Source organism: Furipterus horrens, unplaced genomic scaffold (assembly GCF_987537825.1).
Source record: "Furipterus horrens unplaced genomic scaffold, mFurHor1.1.pri manual_scaffold_8, whole genome shotgun sequence".
NCBI classification, from domain to species: domain Eukaryota; kingdom Metazoa; phylum Chordata; class Mammalia; order Chiroptera; family Furipteridae; genus Furipterus; species Furipterus horrens.
Genome location: NW_028327178.1, coordinates 41383834 through 41410915, shown reverse-complemented (window position 1 = coordinate 41410915; position 27082 = coordinate 41383834). Strand labels below are relative to the sequence as shown.

At 40.3% G+C, this 27082-nt stretch overlaps 1 protein-coding gene across 1 annotated transcript; it reads right to left on the bottom strand.

Moving 5' to 3' along the window:
- Positions 1-5063: 5063 nt before the first annotated feature.
- On the bottom strand, positions 5064-5582 carry CETN1 (centrin 1). The gene has a single exon (XM_090285130.1). It carries the CDS (start codon positions 5580-5582, stop codon positions 5064-5066), a length of 519 nt encoding a protein of 172 aa, XP_090141256.1.
- Between the last annotated feature and the right edge of the window lie 21500 nt (positions 5583-27082).

Below are 27082 nucleotides of genomic sequence, written 5' to 3'. Positions count from 1 at the left end.
TCTCTCTCTTTCTCCCTCCCTTCCCATCTCTCTAAAATAAAATAAAAATAAAACATTAAAAAATAAATTTAAATTAAAAAAAGAAGAAAGAGCTAAAATAAATAATGTAATCTGCCATCTTAGGAAACTAGAAAAAAATAACAAAAAAGATATATCTGGGATCAGGCACAAGCATGGCCAGAGGGCCCAAGTAAGTTGCATGAAAAGGAGATGGCCCATGTGATCTCCAAGTTGCCCCAGAGCTTCTCCTCAGCTCATACCTGTGACCACCTGGGTGTAGTGGGTTCCATATGACCAGCTGTTAGAGAAGTAAAAAGGCTGAACTTGATTCCAGGATAGGTCAACTTGGTATATAAGATTATAAAGGTGGACCAGAAAGGTAGCAGTGGAAGGGGAAATCTTCCCAGTGGGTAGAATTTCTGGTAGTGCACTTGGTTATCCATTTTGTATGGAAAGAGGAGTGGCTTGGGGTTAGAATATATGTGGACAGTTGGCTGATTGTTCAGGACCATGAAAAAGAAAATATAAAGAATAAAAAGGTCTGGAGATAAGGCACATAGATGGATTTATGACAATGGGTAGGAAGTGTAAAGATTTTTGTAACTCATATTAACATGTGTCAGAGATTGCTTATCACAGAAGAGACACCAAACAACCAAGAAAACCAAAGGACTTGGCCAGTTGACGTCAGTATATCCCTGTCTTTGGTCACCTCAGTGCTGGCACAATAAGCACATGAATGGAATAGTCACTTTATAGAGTTGCAGGCTATGCATGGGCCCAAGAGTTTAGGCACCTAGTCACCAAAGATGATACAGCTACTGCTGCTGCCAAATGCAGAATAGCACTGTCCCTCAAAGGGATGAACAGTCCTTTCAGTGTCAAGTAGTCCAAATGGATCCCTTCTATAATATTTTGGAAAAACAAGCAATTCATCCTGGTTGGACTTGACACATAATTTGGTCATGGGTTTGCCTTTCCTTTTTGCAGAGCTTCAGCCAGTACCATGTCTGAGAATTTATTATGCTTACATAGGATCCCACATAATACTGGACCAAGGGACCCATGTCACAGGAAAGGAGGTGCAGCGGTGGACATACAGTCACAAAATCTACTAGTTCTATAACATGCAGAAGATCTCAATTTGATGGAGCAATGGAAAAAGCTATTGAAGGTACCTCTGAGGGGCCAGTTTGGACATAATAACCAGGGAGAGTGTGGTGTGACCCTCAAGGATGCAACATATAATCTAAATTTGTGACCATTGTACAATGTGGTATCTCTGAGGCAGAACACATTAGTACAGCAAACAGAGGGTCAGAGTAGTTCTTACTTTAATTCTCAGTTATCTGCTCTTTAATTTGTGCTTCTCATCCCCACAACTTTAGACTATGTGCATTAAAAGATCTTGACTCCTATAGAAGGAATGCTTCCACCAGTGAGCACAGCAAGAGAACCATTAAATTTCAAACTATGTGTTATACTCAGTCACAGTGGGTTCCTCATGCTCATGCTTTCTCTAAAGCAACAGTCAAGGAAAGGAATCACCATCCATGTGTAACTAATCCTGGTCATCAGGAGGAGGTAGAGTTATAGCAATTATATGAAAAGAGTATGTTTGGCACCCAGTAATACACTTGAGTAGCTCTTGGTGCTCCTTCACTCAATTTTGAGGGCAAAGGAATATGCGCAGCAGCCATACCCTGACCAAGAACAAGGCTCAGACTTCTCAGGGATGAGAGAACGTGGGTTATCCTATCAGGTGACTCACCTACATCAGCAAAGGTGCTGAGGGTGAGGGGATTCTAGGTCAGATAGTGGAGGGAGACATTAAGTACCATCTGTGGACTTGAGACCAGGTACTGCAGTAGGAGCTGTAGTTTGTCCCTATAATCTTTCTTTTATAAGTTTCATTCAGAAATAGAGGTCCACCAAAATCCTGAATTAGCTTCTCTCAGAACTTATGCAAAGATCTCAGTGGTGAACAGAGTGGACTATAGTGGAAGCTGTGGGGCACTACCCAGATCTCTGGCCCTCTATTTCAAAACTGAAGTCCTCATCCCTGCAGGTGTTGGGAGTGTTGACAACTAACAGTTTGCAACTGAGTTCTCCCTTCCAGTGATTACAATTGGCTAAGGAGGGCCACCTTGATTAAGGTCATCTCCCCTTCCTTAGGGAAGTTCATGTCCAGTCACTATCAATCAATGAAAAGTTTCAAAGGCCCAACTTCCTTGTCCTAATTTGGGACATTTCTGCAGGGTCCACTCCAGAGCTCCTTATTCCATCAGCTGAGGCCTTTGTTGTGACGGCATCACAGCTCAACTTCTCTCTCCACCCAGTTCTGTATTCTTCCCTCCTCCACCCATGTTATCTGGAGAACATACTTCCTACACACAAACCTCAGACTCAGAGTCTGCTTCCCATGGAAACCAACCTGTAACAATCTTAAGAGTTAGACCTATCCCTTCCTGCAACTTCATAAACATAACTAAAGTCCCTTTAAGGATAAAATTCCCTTTTCTGTCCTCTGCTCACTTGGGGCCTTCACTTTCTTGGTATCAGTACAACTTTAGTACTGTTATAGTTCATTCTTGGTCTTATGCTCGGCTTCTTATCTGTCCCATTTATCATAGAAATCAAGAGCTTATCAATGAGGTCCCTACATAGTCACATGAATTTCTTTGGTATGTTTCCTCCTTCTTTATTGGGACCACTCGTAATAACCCAGTGAAAGCTACTTTAGTTCTTCCCAAACGTTACAGCTGTGTTTCCTCATCTACAAAAGAAAAAAAAAAAAAAAAGGTGTCTATAAATTCTCTTTGAATTTCTTGTGTTCTACTTTTGTAGACATGTAGGATTAACTTCTCTTAACTCAAATGTCTAGGGGGCAAAAGGGGGAAAATTGGGGTAACTGTAATAGAATAAAGAATAAATAAATAAACAAATAAATAAATATTCAAATGTCTAGGCCTGTGCTAATCATTTCCCCTCCCCCCTTTACCTTCCATCCCCCGGAGTATGAGCCAACTGAGAAGCAAGACTATAATGCATTGAGAGTTTCTTTCTTAGTTGTGAGTGGGATTCAGAAATATTCTGGAGCCCCCTTTCCCTGTGTGGAATGAGTTGAACCCTCAGGGAGACTCTTTTAAGTACCAGGCTGCAGTCTCCATGGTTGACTCCTTGGTGTCTGAGCAGCCTGAATGCAGGGCTTCGGCCCAGGTTCCTGATTTGAACATTTATCCTCTGATGGGCCAGGCGCCAGTCCAGCCTAGTCCAGTTGGCTAAGGCTCTGACCCCTTCTCCTAGTTTCTGCCAACTTTCTTTGTTTCTGGTATTTCTACCTTGATCCATATGTATATTTTTGGGCCAAAACTGGTCAGCAAGATGCCAGAAACTCTCTTTCCCAGAATGACACACTCCTCTTGCTCTCAAATCAGCCCTTCACACTGATGCTGCCATGAATTCTCTACAACTGCACCTGAGTTCACACTAAGACCTTGAACCTGAACTGTTAGCATTTGCAGCCTGGGTGAGTTCGCTGCCCGGTGCCAGCCACTTTAGTGAAATCCTTTCTCACAGAGAATTCCCACATACCCATCACTTCAGCTAGTATTCCTCCCTTGACAAAGTAGTCCCCATTAATGAGAATTAAGACCAGAGTAGTAGTTTCCCTGATTAGATCTGTCACCCTCTGAAGGGTAAAGTTTCTGGCCAAACAAGTGATAAATTTTCCAGAATTTCAGGATTTATCTTAATGGGATTTTGCGAATTTAATTTAGTTTTAGTTGTCACTAAAATATCTTGTGTATTTAATAGTTTTGTAGTGCATTATCAAAAACTAGTCTAGGGATTCATGTCAACATATATATAAACTTCCCATAATTATATATTTTAAATTTTCCCTAACTTCAGATTTATAGATATCCAAAAGGGTAGGTATCTCTTTTCAAAGCAAGAAAGACTTGATTATTACAGAAAACAAATAATATTAACACATACACTAGCTACAGCAGAATAGTTTCCTGAGATTATAAAATAGACAATTACTTATATACCAGATACTCTGACATCAACTATATAGTAGATGGGGGAGAACATCAAGTATCAAGAACCAAGGCATTCTAAGAATTAGCAGGTAGATAATGACTTGTAATAAAGCAGTAATTAAATGAATACCATTATGTTTTAGTAGTCTAATAATTAGAACACTTGTTGATCTTTCCAAGGACAGATAAACAGATTTAAATGTATTATTTTTTTAGAATTTTCTAAACTAAGAGCTTACATTTGTAAATATTTACTCAAAATCACTAGTTAGCCTAATCTCTTAAGCAAATTATACTTATCTTGGGCCATTATTAAATTTCACTTTTATTCTGTAGCCTACATATATATTCTGATCCTGGATAATCCATAGTTGATGATTCACACACAAATGAAGAATCATTTGCATGTGATGACTTTAGGGAATAGTCTATAAATTGCACAGTTTAGCACCACCCAAAAGCAAGCCTATACTTTAGAACAGTATCTTTCCTGAGCTCAATAATTGGCTCCACTGCTTTTCTTCAAATCAGGATTCAATTAAATGAGAAGCAATAGCTAGGACACCTGCTAGCTGATTCTACCTCACCATGCTGGAACAATGACTTGAATTTAAGGAATAATATGTGAAATAGGATAATTTAAGACCACCAAAGAAGTGACAAGAGAACCACAGCACTGTATCTCCCAAGAAGCCATCCTGGGTCCAATTTAATGATGTCCACCAATTCAAGGCAAATTGTGGGCAGACTGAAGTTTCAGGGCCTCTTTAAAAAAAAAAAAATCCACCTAAGGTACTCTAAGTCTGCTTTTGAGAATTAAAAACCAAAACTCACATTAAAAGCATCTGTATAATTTTATACTTGAGCCACAGACTTGGAAACAGAGCATCTAGACAAATTGGGGGTTAGGAGGTGGGATAGAGCTATCCTGCAACTCAAGGTTTCACAAAGCAGAAGCAGGGAACCCACCAAGTCACTCAGGACCTGCACACATGCTTGCAGAAGAAACCGTTGACTTTAATAGAGGTTGGTCTTTTTCATGATGCGAAGAAACTCTTCCTCGTTCACTTCGCCATCTCCATCCTGATCTGCTTCGTCGATCATTTCCTGTAGTTCCTCATCAGTGAGGTTTTCCCCCAATTCGTTGGCTACACGCTTTAGATTTTTGAAAGAGATCTTCCCAGTTTCATCATCATCAAAGAGCCTGAAAGCCTTCAGAATTTCTTCTTTGGTGTCTTTCTTGGCCATCTTTTGAGTCATCACGGCCAAGAAGTCATTGAAGCTGATTTTCCCCGTTCCTTCCTTGTCCACCTCGGAGATCATCTTCTTCATCTCTTCCTTCGTGGGTTCAAAGCCCAGCGCTCTCATGGCCACTTTCAGCTCCTTCGCCTCAATGGTGCCACTTCCGTCAGCATCGAAGAGGTCAAAGGCTTCACGAACTTCTTGCTTCTGATCCTCAGTGAGTTCAGGCTTAGGACCCACCTTTCTTTTCTGACTGGTAGAGGCCACACTTGGCTTCTTAAAGCTGGAAGCCATTCTCCTGCAGCAGCTGTTACCTTTTTAACGGTGCCACAGCAGTCCTGGTGCTCGCGCCTGGGCGCGTGGGCGTGGGGCTGCCCCTCATTCATTCCCAAAACCTTTCTTTACGCTCTCCCAGTGAGGCCCAACTGCAAGATCGTATTTCATTTTAATCCACAGCTCCCTTAGTGATTACCCAGTTTCTATGAGCATAGAGACCTGCTCTGGTAGTAACTGCCTGAAGCCACAGTTGTCTTCTATAATGCACTGGCACTTGCTAGTCTTTCCAGGCCATTTGTCAGAACCTATAGAACCAGGTTTATAGAACTATTTAGAGGTTCTTCCTCTCTCCATTTTTATACTAATTAAAAAAAAAAAAAAACTCTCTTGGTCTGAGGTTACTTAGGGTAAATTTAGGATAATCAAGATTGGGTTTGATCCCTTGGCATTAAGTGTAGGGAAGGAGGAGAGAATATTAAAAGTCACACCATGTGTTCAAGTTGACATAAATAGAAAACAGATAAAATGGAAAAAGTTATGTATAAAATTTGCAGAAGTTTGTCTCCTGACATTACACTCAACAATAATAAAACCTCACTAGCTTATTTGGCATACACTAAAATATGAAATATAATATCCAAATGTATGATTTACTTTCAGTGTTTCAATTTTATATACTCAGTATAATTGCACTCGAATAACAGTCATAATTTCATTCACTAGGCTTTTGATTTGGAGGTGGGGGTTGGAATACTGCATTCTGGTATTCTGGCATTAAAAAAAAAAAAAAAAACTCTAACAGCATATTAATCTCACTGTTTATCATCCAAGCATGCTGTGCTGAAATCCACACTCTGATTGCCCTGCTTTGGCAGTGGACACAGGCAGATGATGAGAGCATGTTGGGACTCAGAACTGTCTCCTGAGAATGGAGAGGAAAAAGGAAAAAGGAAAAAGGAAGTTTTTCAGGTGAAAAGAAAGAAAAAAAGTAAGCCTATAAAGAAATTGACTTTAGAATTGCTCTATATTTATTTAACTTTTTTTAACAGTTAAGAAAAAGCTGACTTTTTAATCATTATCCTCCCCCCCACAAAAATCAGTTTATCACTGCTCAATTTGTTACAAGATAGGGCATTTTCAAGAGTTATTATTGAAAAGTTTTTGCATCCCCAGCATCTAAAACAGTGTTTGATGTATAGTAGGCAAATTAATAAATATTTTTGAATAAATGAATGATAATGTTGTTTTAAAATACTTCTGAATTGTCAAAATAAAACAAATACCTCAGCAGTTTTAATTATACTAGGAGTATTTTACAAATTCTGTTTTTTTTATTTGACGTGTTTAACTAGCCAGATCTTACTACCTGCCCTAGTCCAAATGTGACAGATATAATGGACGGAGAGCCTGGGCACAGGGTTCCTAAAAATCAAGGAAACTTACTTGGGACCTACCTACCCCAAGCTGTTGTCACAGTACACATCAACAGAAAGTAGACTTGGGCAAGTAGACACTACAGTTGCTGATCTTCCAACACTGCAAATCCTCCTGCTTTCTTCACCAGGTCGAAAAACCTGGGGTCTTATCCCAAATCCATGCCTTATTATCTCTGTGTGCTTGAGAAAGTCAGTTAACCTCCCAGACTCAGTGTAAGCATCTGCAAATTAGGTGTAATAATACAGCTTCCTAATACAATTTCTGTGCATGTTCAAGGAGCTACTACTCAAGGGACAGTCCCCTAGTGGGATCATGAAGGTCTGGGAAATTGTTAGTTGAAGCTGAATTCCTCCCAGACATTGTTCATTTCTTTTGACACCCACTCCTCTGCCCAAATTCAAGCCAAGCTATGCTGTGTTGGGAAAAACTGAAGGATAGAGGCTGCCTTATACAGAGCTACATTTGGGCCAAGCTGAGCTCAAAGCACAATGGTTGTCATAGTTTCCAGATGTGTGCAATCAACAGTCACAGCTAAGGGCCACCAAGAGCTCCCTTCATAGAAAACAGTGCCTTCAGTCAGAGTCAGCTCTTGGTGGTGAGATACTTTATGTTCATAATCTATAATCTGATTTGAAAAGGAAGGAAAATTTACATTGATTGTGTGCCTAGGATTGAGCTTGCTCCTCACATCTGCTGTCCTTTTCAATCATTGCTATTATTTCCTATCTTTCAGATTAGAAAGAAAAAGAAAAAAAGGCCCTGGAGAGGTCTGTAACATATCCAGTGGTACATAGCCAATAAATGGTAGCTCTGGGATTTAAACCTTGGCCAGCCTGAGTCTGATGTTGAGGCTTTGTTTACACCATGCTGCCTTCTCCAAAAGTTGATACTATGACTGAAACAGAGCCCATGGCTGTTCAATTATTAAGGGCTCAATTGCTCGTCGCCAAAAAGCATAACTCCCAATACCAGAGTTTGGTGAAAGGAAAGGAATTGTTTATTTAAAGGTTATACAGATTTAGATTAATGGCAGAATTCTGCCATTAAGTCCCACTCCCTTTAAAACACCTCAAAACATATAGTCCTGCCTCCTCTAGTCAAACCAGGCTAGTTTCAGAACAGAAGTCAGAGGTACCATTTACCTCTAGGAAAATAGAAGTCCGTGGCTTAGTATTTCCTAGTCACAGTTCAGTATTCCTGGCAGCTCCCATTCATCCGTCCCTGGTTGGGGGAGGTCCTGCCCATGTCACAGTGATCTCCATGCTCTTAATCCAGAACCATGTGGCACTTTCTTACACACCCAACCTCATGGTGGGCTGGTGGCGGTTCCTCTGTAGTCTATCAAACTGCATGGCCCAGAGTACCAAATGGCTGCCACTTTTTGTTTAAATCCTAACTGTGGCCTGTAATGCAGTGGATAGAGTGACCAATCGTGACCACCTGCAGGAATCTCACCCAGGTCCCCATGAGCTCAATTTGACCACTCCATGGTCAAAGTTCCTCCCATATCCCTGGCTCCAGGCAGTGGCCATAACTATCTGCATAACTAAGAAACTAGCTATCAGCCAATACTTTTAATGCAAAGTACATTAAAAGCTGTACTATTTCCTTTCCCCATTCCCCAAACCAGGGGCTATGGGAAATTTGGGGATGGCCTCCTCCCACCCTGTTACATTACCAAAATGTAATATCACTGGGAAGATGATACTGATTTTCTTCCCTAATAACAATAAATAAATACCTTGCCTAGAAATGTTTAACAAGATTTTGTAGGATTTTAAACAGGGTCCCATTCTGGAGCAATTCACTAAGAGAAAGAGCAATATACTTCATATTTACATTCATTCTTTAACTTTGCTTCACTTCATTCCTGGCTTTCAGCTTCAGGTATAAGTTTAGTGGGAAGCAGACTGAACTAAATGCTTTTAATAGGCTTTAGCAAGAGTCTTTATAGTGCCTGTGAAAATCAGTTTCATTGCTTTAATGTCATTTTTCAAGTTCTAATAAGAGTGACAAAAAGTAAATGAGATGTCCTGGAAAATTGATGGATATGAGCAATTTTGTTTTGTTTTGTTTTTGCACTTAAAATTCTTTGCTCAAGAATGTCCTAGGTAACATACTAAATCAGTTGTTGATTATCTGAGAGGGGGAAAAGAGATGGTTGTTTAAATCTGGTCATGGAAGCTTAATAGCTAGAAGGGGGAGAGAGGTGCTGGAATTTCACAACAGGGTCTGGGGTCAGCTGAGACCAAGAGAAAGGACCCACGCAGCTTGCTTATTCTGTTATTTGGTTTTCCATTTGACATGCATGGCATGAAAAAGGTGAGCCTCAGGAGCCTTTTAAAATTTAAGTTGCACTCAGCAAATTCAGCAAATTCCAAGTACCACCCAAGGCAGAAAACATGCATAATAAAGTTTCTTTATTGCTGCCTATTTACTCTCCAACACATGCAGAACAGAGAAAATACAAATGCTTGACACTTTTACTAAGTAGGACAACTGTGTGAAGGTGGTGGAGGGGTGACCCCCAAACCAACAACAACAGAACAAAACTATTCTTGAATATGTGGAGCCTTTTACAAGAAATAGACTGAGCAGCAAAAATTTTACAATCCCTGTGGTCTTTAAATGAGGTTATGAAGTCCAGTACAGTGACTTAGCCCAGGACTTTTTGGCAAGCCCAGGGACAGACTTAAGTATCTGGCCAAGGGCTACATAATTTCTCATTTCATGAACCCCAGAAATAAAGAAATACTCCTCTCATATTTAAAAGCAAACTATGTTTTAGAAAAAAATTTACCAGAATCTCATACTGCTTCTCAAACTTTCACTCAAATACACCTAATAGGGAAGGGGATTTAAAGCACTCTCTTGGGAGCCAGAGATATATTTGGAAAAAGCCTATACCAGCAAGAAATGTCTTTATAATCCTGTGTTTTATCTTTTTTAAAAAATGACTTGTTCTGCTCCATTGCACACTTGCTGGTTTTATTATGGTTTTGAATGACTGACCACTGAGCAAATTTGATTTCCTCCAAAAAAATTAACAGTGTTTATGTTGTGACTTTAAGCATACCCTGAGGACATGACCAGGGGCTAGTAGAACCTTAAATGATTTAGCAAATTCATATATGGGATCTAATGTGAAACATGAGGTGAAAAAAAAAAAAAAAAAGATCAATGATATTGTCCTCCCCAACCAATCAAGTTCCTCCCTACTTATATATCATTTGGATTTGGGAGTCAAAGAAGAGGGAGGTAGGAAGTGTGAGGAGCAGAGAAAGGAAGACAAATGCATCTCCAGAGCATTTTGAATTTGAGAGGTAAAGAAATGCTTCCCACAAAAGAATGACTGCCTACTCTTCCCAGAGCCCAAATCAGCCCAATTTAAACATTGCTTAGGTGGAAACAAGCTGAGAAAAGACACCATCTATGTTGATAAAAACTCAATGCAGAAGCTCCCAGGGTTTATGATCCAGCAGTTTATCACCCTGTAAGAAACCTGCAGAGCCCACTAAGTGCAGGCATGCAACAAGAAATGCAGAACCAACAGGCCTGGGAGTTCATTACTTGGATTTTTAAAATATCTCAGACACTAAGCTATTGGTTTACTCTTTGATCCACCCTCATTCTCCAAGAGACTTCAGCATCTAAAGCTGACTCCTCTGTTAACTGAGGAAAATTTTCTGCTCACCAAAAGTGGAAAGGTCAAAAGCCCACAGGGGTATTAGTAACATAGAATGAGCCAAGTGAGCTGCATGTTAAGGGTATATTTAAGGATTAGCAGAAACCTGGAGATTTTGTGCACTTTTAAAATACATTGAAATTAAAATACAAACAAAATAACGGCAGGCCCAAGAAAACAGGTCAGGCAGAGTTTGGCCTATGGGCTGCATGTTCTTCCTCTAGTTCTTCTTCGCCTTCTTCTCCTTCTCAAGATTTTATTTCTTGAGGGAGAAAGAGAGGAAAAGAAACATTGATGTGCAAGAGAAACATCAATCAGTTGCCCACCCCCAACCAGGGACCTGGCCCACAACCCAGTCATGTGCCCTGACTGGGAATCAAACCTGCAACCCTTTGGTTTGTGGGATGATGCCACATCAGTCAGAACCTTTCTCCAGTTTTTGTACTGGCCACTTCTTCTGCTGGGGTTCAAGTGGTAAGGACACTTCCTAAAGAAAATGACAGAACCAGCGGGAAAATTGAATTCTAGCCCAAGGTCCTTTCATGCTTAGTTCCTTTAGCACAACATAAATATGTTATTGAAAGATAGACCATGCTATAGGAGCAACCCACAGGGGAAAGTGAACTATTGCAGATATAACAATTAAACTGTTTGGTTTTCTCTCCTATAATAGCTTGGAAGGGAAGGAGCCTACGCTGCTCACTGTGTCTCTGTGTCCTTTTCACCAGCACCCGTTTGGACCTAGAGAACCCCTATGATTGGCAGTGAGGCTGATCTGGGTACAGTCTTGAAGGCTACTTCTGATGTCCTGTTCATGGCACAGTGAGGGATAAGAATAGCTGAGGACTGTGAACTTCTCCCACACATGCAACAACAGCCATGTCTTCAGAAATCTGCTCCCAACTCATTGGGAACTGGGGAAACCAAATGAAAGTGACGGTAACATATGCCTTTAATGAAGAAAGGACTCGCATTAACAAAAATATTTTGAGATGTGGATTTCAAATAAAAATCAGTGTCATGACTGCAATGTACATTTAAAAGTAAGCTTCTGAACTAAATTACAGTTCTACTGCATTTCAAAGTTGAGCAGTTATGTCAGCAAACAAAACATCAAAAGAAACCGATAGGTCATGTTAATCTCCTCTGAAGCAGCAACTAGAAATCCCTTCCTCAACAAGTAATCATATTACAGCTCCCTCCTGCTGAGCCTCCAAATAGGAAAGGGGGTGCAAGTAGGGCAGAAGGAGCTGATGTTCCTCTCATCCTTCACAATTGACAGCTGACCATCCCCATGGAGGCTGTTCATTTAGATGTTGTTTAAACATCTTTTGAAACTCAACGGGTTCAGCATCCAGAATTGCAGGCCTTCCTACTTTCCGTTCATGTTCTGTATTTGCTCCTTTACACATACAAAGTCCTTTCGAAATTCTTTTGGTTTTTGGATCATCCTTATCTGAAATCCATGCTCTTTTGTTTTTTTACCTTTGACACCTGTCAGAGTTCCTTTTACCCTGAATAGTTGTGCATGATTCAGAGCTTAGAATGGGAAACTGGGTTATTTCTTGGGGTATTGTATTCAGTAATACCTCATACAAAGTGCTTGCCTGCCAGGGTCATTTCAGGCCCCATTGCATTAGTGTGAGCCCATAGTTTGTTAATTTTAAAGTTCCCCACATCCTCTAAGAACAGATTTCACACAAGAGGTTTGAAATATAATATTTTAAAGATGACAAGTAAGAATGAGGCAAGGGGAGAAAGAGGAAGTACGTGAGCTCTCATATATAAACTCACACCTCACACTCATCTAAGTTCAGTTGAAAAATGCAAGGAGGATATGTATTTCACCACAGACCTGTCTTTGTGAACTTATCAAAACTGTGAGTATTTAGTGAATCCTTAGGAAGTGAAAGACAGTGTTTAGCCTATTTTTCTACTTTACAATTGAATATCTTAATTTCCCAACACACTCAAATTTTAGAAATATATGTTTTATTGGTTATGCTATTACAATTGTCCCAATTTTCCGCCTTTTCCCCTTTCCACCCAGTACCCCCTTCACTCCAGCAATCCCATCTCCCTTAGTTCATGTCTGTCGGTTGTGCATATAAGTTCTTTGGCTTCTCCATTTCCTATACTATTCTTAAACTGCCCCCTCTCTTATTTTGTACATAAAAATTATGCTTCTTAAACACTGTACATTTTCCCTCATTCTCTCCCTTCCCCCTCCCAGCTGATAATCCTCTATAGGATCTCCATACCTATGATTCTGTTCCTATTCTAATTGTTTGCTTAGTTTGTTTCTTTTTTTGTTTTTTAGATTCAGTTGTTGATAGTTGTCTGTTTGTTGTCGTTTTACTGTTCATAGCTTTGATCTTTTTCTTAAATAAGTCCCTTTAACATTTCATATAATAATGGTTTGGTGATGATGAACTCTTTTAGCTTTACCTTATCTGGGAAGCACTTCATCTGCTCTTCCATTCTAAATAATAGCTTTGCTGGATAGGGTAATCTTAGTTGTAGATCCTTGCTTTTCATCACATTGAATACTGCTTGCCAGTCCCTCTTGCCTGCAAAGTTTTTCTTGAGAAGTCAGCTGAGAGTCTTATGGGAACTCCTTTATAGTAACTCTCTTCTTTTCTCTTGCTGCCTTTAAGATTCTCTCTTATCTTGAACCTTTGGCATTTTAATGATGATGTGTCTTGGTTTGGTCCTCTTTGGGTCCAACATTTTTGGAACTCTCTGTGCTTCCTGAACTTATATGTCTATTTCCTTCACCAAATTAAGGAAGTTTTCTTTCATTATTTTTTCACATAAGCTTTCAATTTCTTACTCTTACTCTTCTCCTTCTGGTATCCTTATGATTCAGATGGCGGCACTTTTGGAGATGTCCCAGAGGCTTCTTATACTATCCTTGTTTTTTTTTAATTTTTTTTTCTTCTTGCTCTTCTGATTGAATGCTTATTTCTTCCTCATGTTCGAAATCATTGATTTGAATCCTGGTTTCCTTTCCTTCACTGTTGGTTCCCTGTATATTTTTTTTATTTCACTTAGTGTAACCTTCATTTCTTCCTTTATGTCGTTGCCATTCTTTAAGCATCCTGATCACCAATATTTTGAAATCTGCATCTGACATATTGGTTATCTCCATTTTGTTTAGTTCTTTTTCTGTGGTTTTATTCTGTCATTTGGGCCATATTTCTTTGTCTTCTCAATTTGGCAGCCTCCCTGTGTTTATTTCTGTGTATTAGGTAAAGCTGCTTTGACTCCTTGTCTTAGTAGAATGGCCTATTGTAGAGAGAAGGCACCTGTAAATTGTGTGGGGCGAGCCTTAGGTAATTGCCAGGGTGGAGCCTTAGGTAATTGCTAGGGCATGGCTACCTACTTCATTGCTTTGTGGCTCTGTGTGTGGGGAGGACTTGGAGAGGTGACAGTGCTGGTGCCTGGCTTCTGGATGTTTGCCTGGCACTTGCCTGGTTTCCAGTCACTTTACCCACACCCCATATGTAACTGGCGCCCTTACACCTGTTTCTTTGGTGCTGGATCCCAGAGTGGGTGGGGTTGTGTATGTTCTAAGACCATGTGAGCCCTTTAAGTGGAGTCTACTGAAAATCTAGCAGTTTCTTCAGCTGCCCCAACCCCTACTGTTTTTTACAGAAGTTATGGGGCTTATATTCCAGGTGCTGGCACCCTGGGCTGCATGGTCTTGCCTGGGCCTGGGAACACTTGCTCCCAAGGTATCCCTCCTGATTTTTATCCACCACACATGTATGTGGGTTCTGCCACCACTGCTGCCACAGCTGCCACCGCTACCTCTCCACACCACACCATGTCTCCTTACCTCTCCACTCATCTCTGCTTCTTCGTCCCTCCTACCCATCTGGATTAACATGGCTTCTTAAAATCCTTGGTTGTTGGACTTCCATATAGTTCAATTTTCTGACAGTTCTTGGTGTTATTTGTTTTGAGGTTTAGCTGTAATTCTCTCTGTGGTTGCACAAGGAGGCAAAGCCTCCATCTTGACTGGAAGCCCACAGTTGAATTTTAGAGACCAAAGCATGAACAATATATCTTATGCTTGCTTATTATTCTAAATAAATGAAAAGGTGCCTTAGAATTCCTGATTCATTAAGGATTAATATATAATATACAAGAACAAGTAAATTTGAATTTAGTATGAGGGCACTCCAGAAACTTATAAGGCAAGGATTAATTCCTAGATAAATGGAAGAAGATTAAGAACATTTTCAGGAATTGTATTTGTTATCTTAGTGAAAAGCAGCTGTGGAGGTTCAGAATGAGCCTCCCCCAAAAGTGCCACTCTGGCATGCAGATTATTTCGAGCTGAAAGACTTCCCTTTTACTGCCTGAAAGACTTTAAGACAGAGGACCTGCTCTGGGAAGGAAGATATCATAGTTTAATCTGAACTAAACTCTAGTTTAATCTGAAATAGTTATGGTACATAGGGAGGAACCTGGTAAAGCCATTTGATCAAAGTCTCACCTGTGTCACATTGTTTCAAGATGGCCCAGCAAACATTTATTTGCTAAACATTAACTCTTTTCATACCCTTGTAAACTTGCTTTACTTCCTTGAAGTCTTAGAGCCCTGCTCCCCCTTTCTTGGTCCATAATGACACATATTCCTCATTTTGCCTTACTGTCTTTGGAATTTTCACACTTATGTGAATTTCCGGTGCTCACATATAAAAACTTGATTTTTTCCCTATTAATCTGCCTTATATCATTTTAATAATTGTATCAGCCAGTAGAACTAAATGGGGAAAGTTTCCCCATCCCCCACACAGCTCACAGTTTCTCTTGTGGGTCATTCCACCTCTACCAGAGCCTGTGAAGAAGCCAGAGATATTGCTGCTATACAGTACGTTTTAACCTGAGATGAGGTGTCTAAATTATGTTGGTGGTATGTAAATATATAGGTTTGTGATCATATGACCCATGTGTACAGAGCATCAGCAGGGGTGAGGAGAGGGAGGCTTGAGAGTAGGCCCAGAGCCTTTGAGTGCCAACACCACCCACTACTAGTTACATGATTTCAAGCAAGCTAAGCTTCAAACTCCTATAAATCGGGTGGAAAAGCAGTTAGCTCACAGGGTTGCAGTGGTGACTTTAATGAGATCATGCATGTAAAGCATTTAATAGTGCACCTGGCCCTCCAGAAATGCTCAATAAATTTAGTTCTTTATGTTTTACAGAACACTTCCGTAGACACATACTATCTTGTTCCACATCTCAAAAAGTCTACAATGTACATTTCTTTATTACCATTTTGCCAGTGAAGCAACTGAAGTCAGAGATTCAGCCATTTTCCTGTGCACACAGCGAGCAGCAGAGCAATGGTTTAACCCATTTTTGGATCTCCACTCCAAATGCTTTTCCTTTATGCTCCCCCCTTTTAAGCATAGAGCAGGTGAATTTTTTAGACCTTTTAAGTCCCAGAGAATATCAAAGCATAATACTTCATTTAATTAGACTTAGCCTAATAAGTAAAGCCTGGGCTTTTGAGCCAAACATACCTGGGTTCAAATCCCAACTATGTCACTTTAACGTTGTGAAACTTTGGTCAAGTTGCCCCACTTCTCTGTACCAATATTCTCCTTCATGATGTGGCACAATCTATCCTTTGATCACTGTATGCACTTTGAAGGGATGTCCTATTTAAAGCTTTGTCAAGTTTAGTCATTTATTAGTTATAAAGTTTAATTATTTTATTAGTGTACTTTATATATAGGTTATTTCAATTCTCCTTAAGAATTGGTGTGATATGTTGATTAAAAATTAACTTGGACTTCTGGCCAAGATGGAGGCCTACACTGACACGCTCTGTGTCCCTCCACAACTACCCTACACAACTAAGAAGGAATACAACTACCATAACCAGAAATAACCAGAAGTTCCAGAAAATAAAGCTACATGGAAGTCCAACATATGAAGTTATAAACAAGTGGTGCTTGTCCAGACTGGTAGGAGGGGCGAAGCCAGGGTGGAGAGGTCAAGTGTGCTGGCTGCAGCAGCTGCATCAATGGGTGGTGGGACTGCGGTAAGCACAGACGCCCATATTTAAGGGGAGGCAAGAAGTGCCTGGGAGCACCCCTAGCTGCAGCCAAACCCGTCAACTCACGATTCCAGTGCCAGGGAAAGCACATCCCCACTGCCTCGGACTGTGAGGCCCAGAGGGCATGGGGATAGAGGAGGAGGCTCCCCATCTCTCAGCGGAGAGAGAACAGCAGGAAACCATCTTGGACCCCCGCCCCCACACAAAGCGCCACAGTGTGGTGAGAAGGGTCTCCCAGTAGTGACGAGTGCATGGGGCTCCACCCCCTACAGCATAGGAGGGGTGACAGCCCTGCCCAGAAAGCAAAAAGCTGCCAGGATGGCAGGGATAATGATAGAGATACCAATCACACAGCTGAACGGAAAGCAAATACATGAATTAACAGATGAACAGATAGATAACCTTTCTGAGGCTCAGTTCAGAGCTATAGTTATAAGACTGCTTACAGAAATAACAGTGGGACTTAATCAAGATGGGAAAGAAATGAAGGCTAGTCCTGCTGAAATGAATGAAAACACATATGAAGCAAGCGGTGAAGGAAGGAATAACAGGGATCAAATCAACAAATAGGAACATAGGGAAGGAACAAACAGACAACCAGTGCAGAAAGAGAAAACAAAAAGTGAGGAAAATGACAAGAAGATCAGAAACCTCTGGGACAACTATAAGAGAGCAAATATCTGAATTATAGGGTTGCCAGAAGGTGAAGAAGAACTAGAAATTGAAAAATTATGTGAAAAAATAATGAAGCAGAACTTCCCTAACTTGGGGAAGGAAATAGACTTACAGATTCAGAAAGCACAGAGAGTTCCAAAAAAACTGGACCCAGGGAGAACCACACCAAGACACATTATAATCAAAATGTCAGAAATTAAGGATGAAGAGAGAATCTTAAAAGCAGCAAGAGAGAAGAGAATTATGTACAAAGGGGTCCCAATTAGACTATCAGCTGACTTCTCAAAGGAGACCCTGTGGGCAAGAAGGGACTGGCAAGAAATATTCAAAGTAATTAAAAGCAAAAACCTATAGCCACGATTACTCTATCCAGCAAAGCTGTCATTCAGAATAGAAGGGCAGAGAAAGTCCTTCCAGGACAAAGTAAAACTGAAGGATTTCATTAGATCCAAACCACTATTATATGAAATATTAAAGGGACTTGTTTAGAAGAAGGAGGATCAAAACTATGAACATTAAAATGAAAACTGTATTACAATAACCAACAACAGTAGCTAGGAAATCGAAACAAAGGCAAACTAAGTAGGCAACGAGAGTAGAAAAAGAATCATAGGTATGGGGAACATATCGGGGGAGGTCAGCGGAGAGGGGGAAGGAGGGAAAGGGAGGGAGATGATGCAGGAATTAAGAAGCATAGTAGGAGGGAGTGGAATAGACAGGAAGATGTTGAGAAGAACTATATGCACAACCAATGGGCGTGGACTAAAGGGGGCGGACAACTGGAAGGTGGGGGAAACTGGAGGGAGGGGGGTCACTGGGTGGAGGGGAGCAGAGGGAAAAGAAATTGGGACAACTCTAACAGCATAATCAATAAAACATATTTAAAAAATTAACTTGTATTAAAATACCATCTTTGCGTTGCTTCAGTTTAAAATACACTTTTTCACAGTAAGAATATGTATATTTAATGAAGTATTTAGAGGGACTATGTTTCAGTGGCAATATCACTCAATTAATTGAAAAATTCAATGCCAGATTGTTGGACCTTTCTTTGGTGTCACAGACTGATTTACATTGTGGTGTGATTTTCAAAGTGATTGTCATGTGGACCGTGGCTTTCAACTCATTCCTGACATCTAAAATTTTTATTTACTGCCTAAACAAATCTTTCCAGTTTGATGTTTACAAACTTATAATTACCATTTACCTTTTATTAGTTTTAAAAAACAGTTCCTTAAATAAAAGAGATATATTTCTCTCTCTTGTACAGTCCAAGCACACATGGCTACTCAGATAGTCCCAGGGTACCAAGCTCCTTTAATATTATTGCTCCAGCCTTCCTAGGCGATTTGCCCTTGTTACATGTCTGAGAGAGCTCCCTACCACAGGCATCTTAGCCAGCAAAAAGGGAAATGTATCAGGACCATCATAAGCACCACTTCAAATCCTCTCAGCCATACCTAACCACTCCTGTGATACCCAGAGTTGTGCAAGTTTTTGTTAGTTTGCACAGTTGCAACCTGGAAGTACCTCAGCTTGGCCCAGATTCCAAGTCTCTCACTTCCTGTTCTGCAGCTTTTTGGACATCACAACAAGCGCACCCAACAGTGTAGGAGAGTTTTGACCAATGACTTTGACCAAATGAATATCAATGAATACTCCCCCATTATGCCTCTCCATCAAAAGATCTTTTGTTTAAAGTATATTTTATTGATTATGTTGTTACAGTAGCTCCAATTTTTCCCCCTTTACTGCCCTCTGCCCAGTACACCCTTTCCCTCCAGCAATCCCACCCCCTTTAGTTCATGTCCATGGATCATGCATATAAGTTCTTTGGCTTCACCCTTTCCTATATTATTCTCAATATCCCCATGTCTAATTTGTACCAATCTATTAAGCTTCTTAGTCCCTGTACCATTACACATTCCTCCCCACCCTCTTCCAGCTGATAACCCTCCAAATGATCCCCATATCTATGATTCTGTTCCTATTCTGCTTTGCTTAGTTGGATTTTGTTCTTATATTTTAGATTCAGTTGTTGATAGTTGTGAGTTTGTTGTCATTTTAGTGTTCATAGTTTTGATCTTTTTCTTAAGTAAGTCCCTTTGACATTTCATATAACAATGGCTTGATGATGATGAACTTCTTTAGCTTCACCTTGCCTGGGAAGCATTTCATGTGCCCTTCCATTCCAAATAATAGCTTTGCTGGATAGAGCAATCCTGGTTGCAGGTTGCCTTTTATCACATTGAATACTGCTTGCCAGTCCCTTCCTGTCTGCAAAGTGTCCTCTGAGAAGTCAGCTGATAGTCCTATAGGCACACCCCCCATAGGCAACTCTCCACCTCTCTCCTGCTGCCCCCAGGACTCTGTCTTTATCTTTCACCTTTGGCACCTCAGTCATGATGCGTCCTGGTGTGGTCGCCTCTGGATCCAGCTCGCCTGGGACCCTCGGTGCTTCCCGGACCTGTATGTCCATCTCTTTCGCAAAATTTGGGACATTTTCCTCATTTTTTTCAATTCTTGTTTCCTCATTCTGCACTGGTTGACTGCTTTTTTCTTCCTTATGTTCCAAGTCATTGGTTTGATCCCCAGCTTTCTTCCCTTCATCATTCGTTTTGTGTGGGTTTTTCTTTGTTTCACTTAGCATAGCCTTCACTTCTCTTATGCGTTTGCTGTACTCAAGCATATCTGTCAAGCCTATGAGCATCTTTATCACCAGCGTTTTGACTTCTGCATCTGTTAGGTTGTCTATTTCCTCATCCATGAGGTTGGCTAGCTCCTCGTCACTTACTTCTCCCACTGGAACCTTGATCTGTTCTCCCTTTTGAGCCATACTTCTCGGTCTCCTCATTCTGACAGGCTCCTGTGTTTGCTTGCCTCCACGTTCCAGGTAGAGCTGTTGCTCTTATTACATTGTAAGGGGCAGGACCTTAGGGATTTGTCAGTACAGGACGACCTGTTTCACCATGCTGTGGCGCTGTATGTGGGGGAGGGGTCTGAGAGGCAACAATGCCACTTGTTCAGCCCTCACCCCTTTTCCAGGCTCCTCTCCTACTTCTGCACTGGACTGGCACCCCTCTAGCTGCTGCCTTGGCCATCGTTCCCAGAGTAGGTGGGTCGGTGGACATTCTAGGACCATGGGGACCCTTTAAACAGGTGGACTCTGCTGAGACTGGCAGTTTCTGCCTCCACCCCAACCCCCACTGGTCTGCACAGTAGAAGCAATGAGGCTTGATTTTCCCCAGTGTTGGGACCGTGGGCTGCAAGGTCCTGTGAGGAGCTGGGGACACTCTCCAGGTGTCTCTCCTGACTTTTTTGAAACGTGTGACTGTGCTTTCTGCTGACCTACCACTGCCACTGCTCCTGCCATCGCTGCTGCCACCACCACACCACGTCCTCTCCGCCCTAGCTCCACCCTTCCTACCTGTCTGGATGAGTATTTCTTCTTATATCTTTATTTGTTGGAATTCCATGCAGTTTGATTTTCTGGAACTTCTGGTTGTTTCTAGTTTTGAGGTAGTCGTATTCCTTGTTAGTTATGGAGGGAGATGCAGCATGTCTGTCTATGCCTCCATCTTGGCCAGAAGTCCATCAGAAGATCTTATGGACTTGAGCACAGGTCACCTATAACAGTTACCAGCCAACTCAGTAACTCATTCTTGCATTGGCTTTATCCTTCCTTATGACACTCTTCCATGTCACCCTCACTCCTGCTCCCTGGGATCACTTCCCAAATAAACATGCAGTCAAGCTTTAGCTTCAGATTCTACTCTCAGGGGAGCCCAGGCTGAGAGAGGAAAGCAGACAAGACTTCCATGAACCAGAAGTTGTCCACATCCCTTTTGCTCACACTCCATTGGCCACATTAGCTGCAAGGGAGGCTGAGAAGTGAATTCTTTATTCTGGGTGGCCATGCTCCCAATTAAAAATTGTGTTACTCTGGATGAAGTCTCTGCACATGATTCATGTGCATGTAACTCTTAATTAGACAAATGTGAGTTTACACAAGTACATCATGAAGAGACCATAGGTTATGACCACTGAACTAAAAGATCTGAAGTTTTGTCCACATTCTTTGACTTATTTTCTATGTGAACTTACATCTTCTGACCCTAAATTTTCCTATTTGTACAATGGTGATAGTAATAACTCCGTTCTTTGGGTAATTGTGAGAAAAATAAGATTGTAGACAGGAAAACACTTTAAAACATGTAAAAAGATGTAAATATAGGTTAGATGTGGTTACTGCCTAAATGTAAACAATAAGCCAGGGACAAAATATTTTATTCCACTCTGTTACTATATTACCAGACAGAAACACGTACCTATTGTGCAATCCAATTCACCCCATAGGTGGATGAACTTGCCCAGCCCATCATCTTGGGAATGCAGTGAGGCAGTGATTAGCATCAGGTAAACATTTGCTGCTTAAAAGGTTGTGCTGAAGTGTGTTCTTGCAAATAATCTCTCTTCATTTAATCATTATTTCTCTTCTTAAAGTTTATCTACGTCTGGAATTTATCCTTTCAAAAGTAATTATAAAGAGAAGAAAGGAGGGGAAAAGTTATTCATGATACTTGTTAAATGAGTCTGAGGGACAAAACTGCATTCTCTCTCCCCATCAATAACCTAAACTTTCAAACATGTAGGAATAGTTAAGGATTCCTTCTGGACTATTTTAAGGAGCAAATTTATTAGTTCTATAGAATCTCGTAATCCTGAGGTATTTAGGAAAACTACATTCTTTGGATTCTGAAACCCTGGCTGTTTCCTTGAGCTACTTCAAACAATGCAGCTTTTGCTGACAGGGCACTCTGTGGGCCAGCAGTGTTGTTGAATTATAAGTAAATAATCTTGAAACAAATCTGTGGTTGACAGACTGTCATATTATGTTTACTGCTCCCAAGGAGGGATTTATTCTGAGGATATTGAAAAATTCCATTGCTGTTTAGGGGAAGTGACAATTGGGATTTCCCATAAATTAAAGTGACTGCCCTCTGTACCATCGACAAAGTCCAAAACATTGCACACCACTAAATGTCACATGCGAAATAGAGCAGTGCTGGATAAGAATATATGACATTACTAAATAAAAACAGATACTGTGGATCTGACAGATGTTTAAATTGCCAAGTTTGACTTCAGCTAGCATCGCACTTCTCCCAGAATTAATAAACACGGGAGTCCTGAAGTAGAGCAGAAAAAGTAACTTCAGTTCAACTGCATTTTGCTTTGTTTTAGCATAGATTTCATGATATAATTTCGTTTGGTTTTTAAAATGGTTCAACAATTAATGAGTCAGATTTTTCTTTTTTAATAAGAAGGTCATTAGTATTGTAACTTTCTAAAAAAAAACAGTACCTTCTTTGTCATCTCCATGTCCCCCATGCCTGATTCACCTGGGGATGGGCCTGGCTTTGCAGATGGTGGGTGTTGGTGAGAGAGGGTTTTAAGGAGTAGGGACAGATACTCAGGTGAGATGAGCATCTACCACAGTCCTTTATTTCAGCAGAAACTTCTCTAGGCTAGCTCATCTAACTCACAGCAGCATGTAATTACAGAAAATCAAGAACAAAACCAGGATTAAGCTACAATATCCCTTTGTGCACATAATAACCTTCCTCTGATACTTTCTGCAGTCTTTTAAATAGAAAATATGTTCTTTTTTTGTGATAATTTTCCCATATGTAATGATGGTCATATGAGTTATTTGGAAGCTAGTCCCAGACATTAGGATATTTGGAAGCTAATTACCCCATCCCTAGGTCATTTGGAAGCTAAGCCTAGACCTGTAAATATTTCAGTATGAATTACGAAAGATTTGATTCCCATGCCAACCTTATGTCTCCATCCCTGGCCATTTCTAAAAGTATTATTTTTCTGTTCAATGTCATAAAGATGTTTGTTCTCAGCAATTTGTTGGAAGGCTATTTGCCACTTAAAAATACATTATATATGCAAAATGTTTCTATAAACAATATTACTTAAACTAAAATTATTAGAATAATATTAGCATAAACATTCATATAACTATGATTGAGTTAAAGAAAGGGAAAGGAGCATGAAGAGGGAGAGAGAAAGAGGGAGGGAGGGAGGGAGGGAGAGAGAGAGAGAGAGAGAGAGAGAGAGAGAGAGAGAGAGAGAGAGAGAGAGAGAGAGACACTACCAGTATCTCTTTCTCTCCAGTTTCCCTGAAGTTTAGGCTAATCATTTTCTGCACACATCTCTCTCTCTCTCTCTCTCTCTCTCTCTCTCTCTCTGTCTTTCTGTGTGTGTGCGTGTGCTTACCATATGTAAGTTCGACCCTCTCAACAATATTTTTGCCTATTTGGGAACTTTTCATATAAGTAGAATCACACTAAAATATTCTTCTGTGACGTTTTTCACTTCAACACAATGTTGTTGAAATTCATCCATATTGATGCAGGTGTAGCTGTGTAGATCATTCATTTTCACTGCTGTATAATTTCCCAGGACATGAACCTACCATATTTTACTTGTCCATTTTATTGTTGACTGACATTTGGATTATTCTTAGTGTGCCCCCCCCTCAAATGCTCCTAAGAATATTAGTGTACTTGTCCTCAAGGCATATGTCCAAGAATTTCTAAGAATAAAATTGTTTATGTATGCATATTTATCTTACTAGATAATACAAAATTACTTTCTAAGTGAGTGTATCATTTTACATTTTACATCCCTACTAGCTCTTTACAATAGTTCCTACCAACATTACATCTGGCTTTTAAATTTTTGTTCTTTGATAGATTTAATCTATTTCCCTGACTAATAATAAGAATAAGCATCTTTTTTATATGATTATGAGCCATTTGTGTTTTCTCATCTAAGAATGTCTGTGTTTTTGCATGTTATTATTATTATTCCTGGTCTTTTTCTTGATGATTCATAGGAGTTCTCTAAATATTTTGGATACAAAAACTTTATTCATGTATAGAATGTCTGCAAAGAAGGCTGCCAGCAATTTCTCCCCTCCCTGCAGGCACACACTACCTTCATCAAGAGCTGGGTTCTGTTTCACTTCCTCTTGGATATAAGCTGACCCCATGTCTTGCTTTGATTGGAAGGATGCAGCAGCAGTAGCGTTGTGTGACCTCACAGCCTAGGTCTTCTAGAGGCTTTGTTTCTTCCTTTTCCCCCTTGTGGCTAGCAGCCATATGAAAAATTCTGGCTATTCTTCCAGAGCAAAGGACCCTGTGGAGAGAGAGAGAGGCCCTACAAGATAAAAGACTATGTAGGGAAAGAGGCCCAAGAAATCTTTAGCCCTTCCAACCACCTCAACTCATACACTATAAGCATGAGTAAAGTTGTCTTAGAAGTTTTAGCCCCAAGTTCTAGCACGGGTGACCTCAGCTGATGCCTCTGGAAGCAGAAGAACTGCCTGTCTAAGCTCAGCCCAAATTCCTGACCCACACAGTCATGGTCAATAAAATAATTGTTTCCAGCCAGTAAGTTTTAGAGCAGTTTGTTACACAACAGAGAACTGAAAACTTATTGTATACATTTCTAAAAATATTTTCCCAGTTTCTGGCTTTTTTACTCTCTCTATAGCTTTTGACTATCAAAAGTTTCCATTTCTACTATAGTTGAATTTTTCAGTATCTTCTTTTATTGTTAGTGTTTTTTATGTCTCATTTGAAAAATTTGTCCCCATTTTAAGTTACTATATTTTCTATTAAAAATATTACTATTTTGTTATATTTTCTATTAAATATTCATTTTTCTCCCCTATAGTAACTGTTTCAGCATCATTGATTGAATGAGCTTATCAGTTTCCCATGTATGGTGCTCTGTGGCTGGTCCCCTGATTCTGTTGGTTTGTTACACCAGGTTCTCACTGTTTTAATTACTAGAGCTTTACAATAAATCTTCATTTCTAGTAAGAAAAATTCCTTTATTTTATGTTTCATGAATGTATTAGCTGTATTCTTTTTTAAAAAACATGGACACATTTTTACTCTACTTAATAAGTTATTCAGAAAATATCTTTCTTTGCTCATTCATTCATTCATTCATTCACCCAATAACAGTTTATTACATTCATTACTCCTCCTATTGGCCCTTTTCTTGGCTATTTGGTCTTATAAATTTTAGTATCATCTTGTTAAATTGCATAATAAGTCGTCTTTGGGATTTTGATTGGGTTTTCATTGTCTCCATAAATCATTTCAAAGGGGTAATTAGTCTTTAAATATTGAGTCTTTTTATCTATAAACATCTTATTTTATCATTTAAAAAGTGTTACAGTAGTCCCTCTCTATATCGTGGTTGACATCATGGCCTCACTGTATCGCGGGATTTTTTAAAATATTATATTTAATTATTTATCGCTGAGTTTTTACTATATTGTGAGATTTTGCGGTACTGTATATGTATGTTGTTAAAATTATGTAGGTTAAAGCATGTAGAATATGTTTAAGAACATAAGTAGTGTTTATAAAAGTGTGGAAAAAGTTTATAAGGGACTGGGAGCGGTTTATAAGTGTGTGGAAAGGGTTTATAAAGCCTTACAATATATATAAATACTAAAATAAATGTAAGGTTCCTACTTCGCGGATTTTCACCTATCGCGAGGGTCTAGAATATAATAACTGTGATAAGTGAGGAAATACTATATTTAGGACTTCCAGAAAAGATGGAGGCCTAGACAGACATGCTGGGTCTCTCTCCACAATTAAGAAGGAATACAACTACCTCAAAACTAGAGACAACCAGAAGTTTCAGAAAATCAAACTGCATGGAAGTCCAACAAACAAAGATATAAAGAAGAAATACTCATACAGACAGGTAGGAGGGGTGGAGTCAGGGCAGAGAGGACACAGTGTGGTAGCGATGGCAGCAGCGGTGGCAGTGGCAGGCTGGAGGAAAGTGCAGTCACAGGTTTTAAAAAGTAGGTAGGGACACTTGGGGACCGTTCCCAGCTCCTGACCAGACCACGCAGCTCACAGTCCCAGCATCAGGGAAAATCAAGTCTCATTGCTTCTGACTGTGAAAACCAGTGGGGATTGGAGCAGAGAAAGAAACTGTGGGTCTCTCAGCAGAGTCTGCTTGTTTAAAGGGTCTCCATGGTCTTAGAATGTCCACAGACCCACCCACTCTGGGAACAATGGTCAGAACAACAGGTAGAGAAATGCCAGTCCCATATAGAAGTGGGAGAAATGCCTGGAAAGGGGTGAGGGCTGAGCAAGTGGCATTGTTCTCTCTCGGACCCCTCCCCCATACACAGTGCCACAGCGTGGTGAAGCGGGTCGCCCTGTACTGATGCATACGTAAGGCTCTGCCTCTTACAGTGTAACAAGTGTGACAGCTCTGCCTAAGACACAGAGGCAAACACACAGGAGCCTGTCAAGATGACGAGACAGAGAAGTATGGCCCAAAAGGGGGAACAGATCAAGGTTCCTGAAAAAACTAAGTAACGAGGAGATAGCCAACCTAACAGATGAGGAGATAGCCAACCTAATAGATGCAGAATTCAAAACACTGGTGATAAAGATGCTCACAGACTTGGCAGATATGCTTGAGTATGGTAAACACATAAGAGAAGAAGTGAAGGCTATGCTAAATGAAGTGAAGGAAAATCCACACAAAACCAATGGTGAAGGGAAGGAAATTGGGATTCAAATC

Coding starts and splice junctions, on each gene's coding strand:
- CETN1 (XM_090285130.1), bottom strand. CDS start 5,582: ATGGCTTCCAGCTTTAAGAAGCCAAGTGTGGCCTCTACCAGTCAGAAA.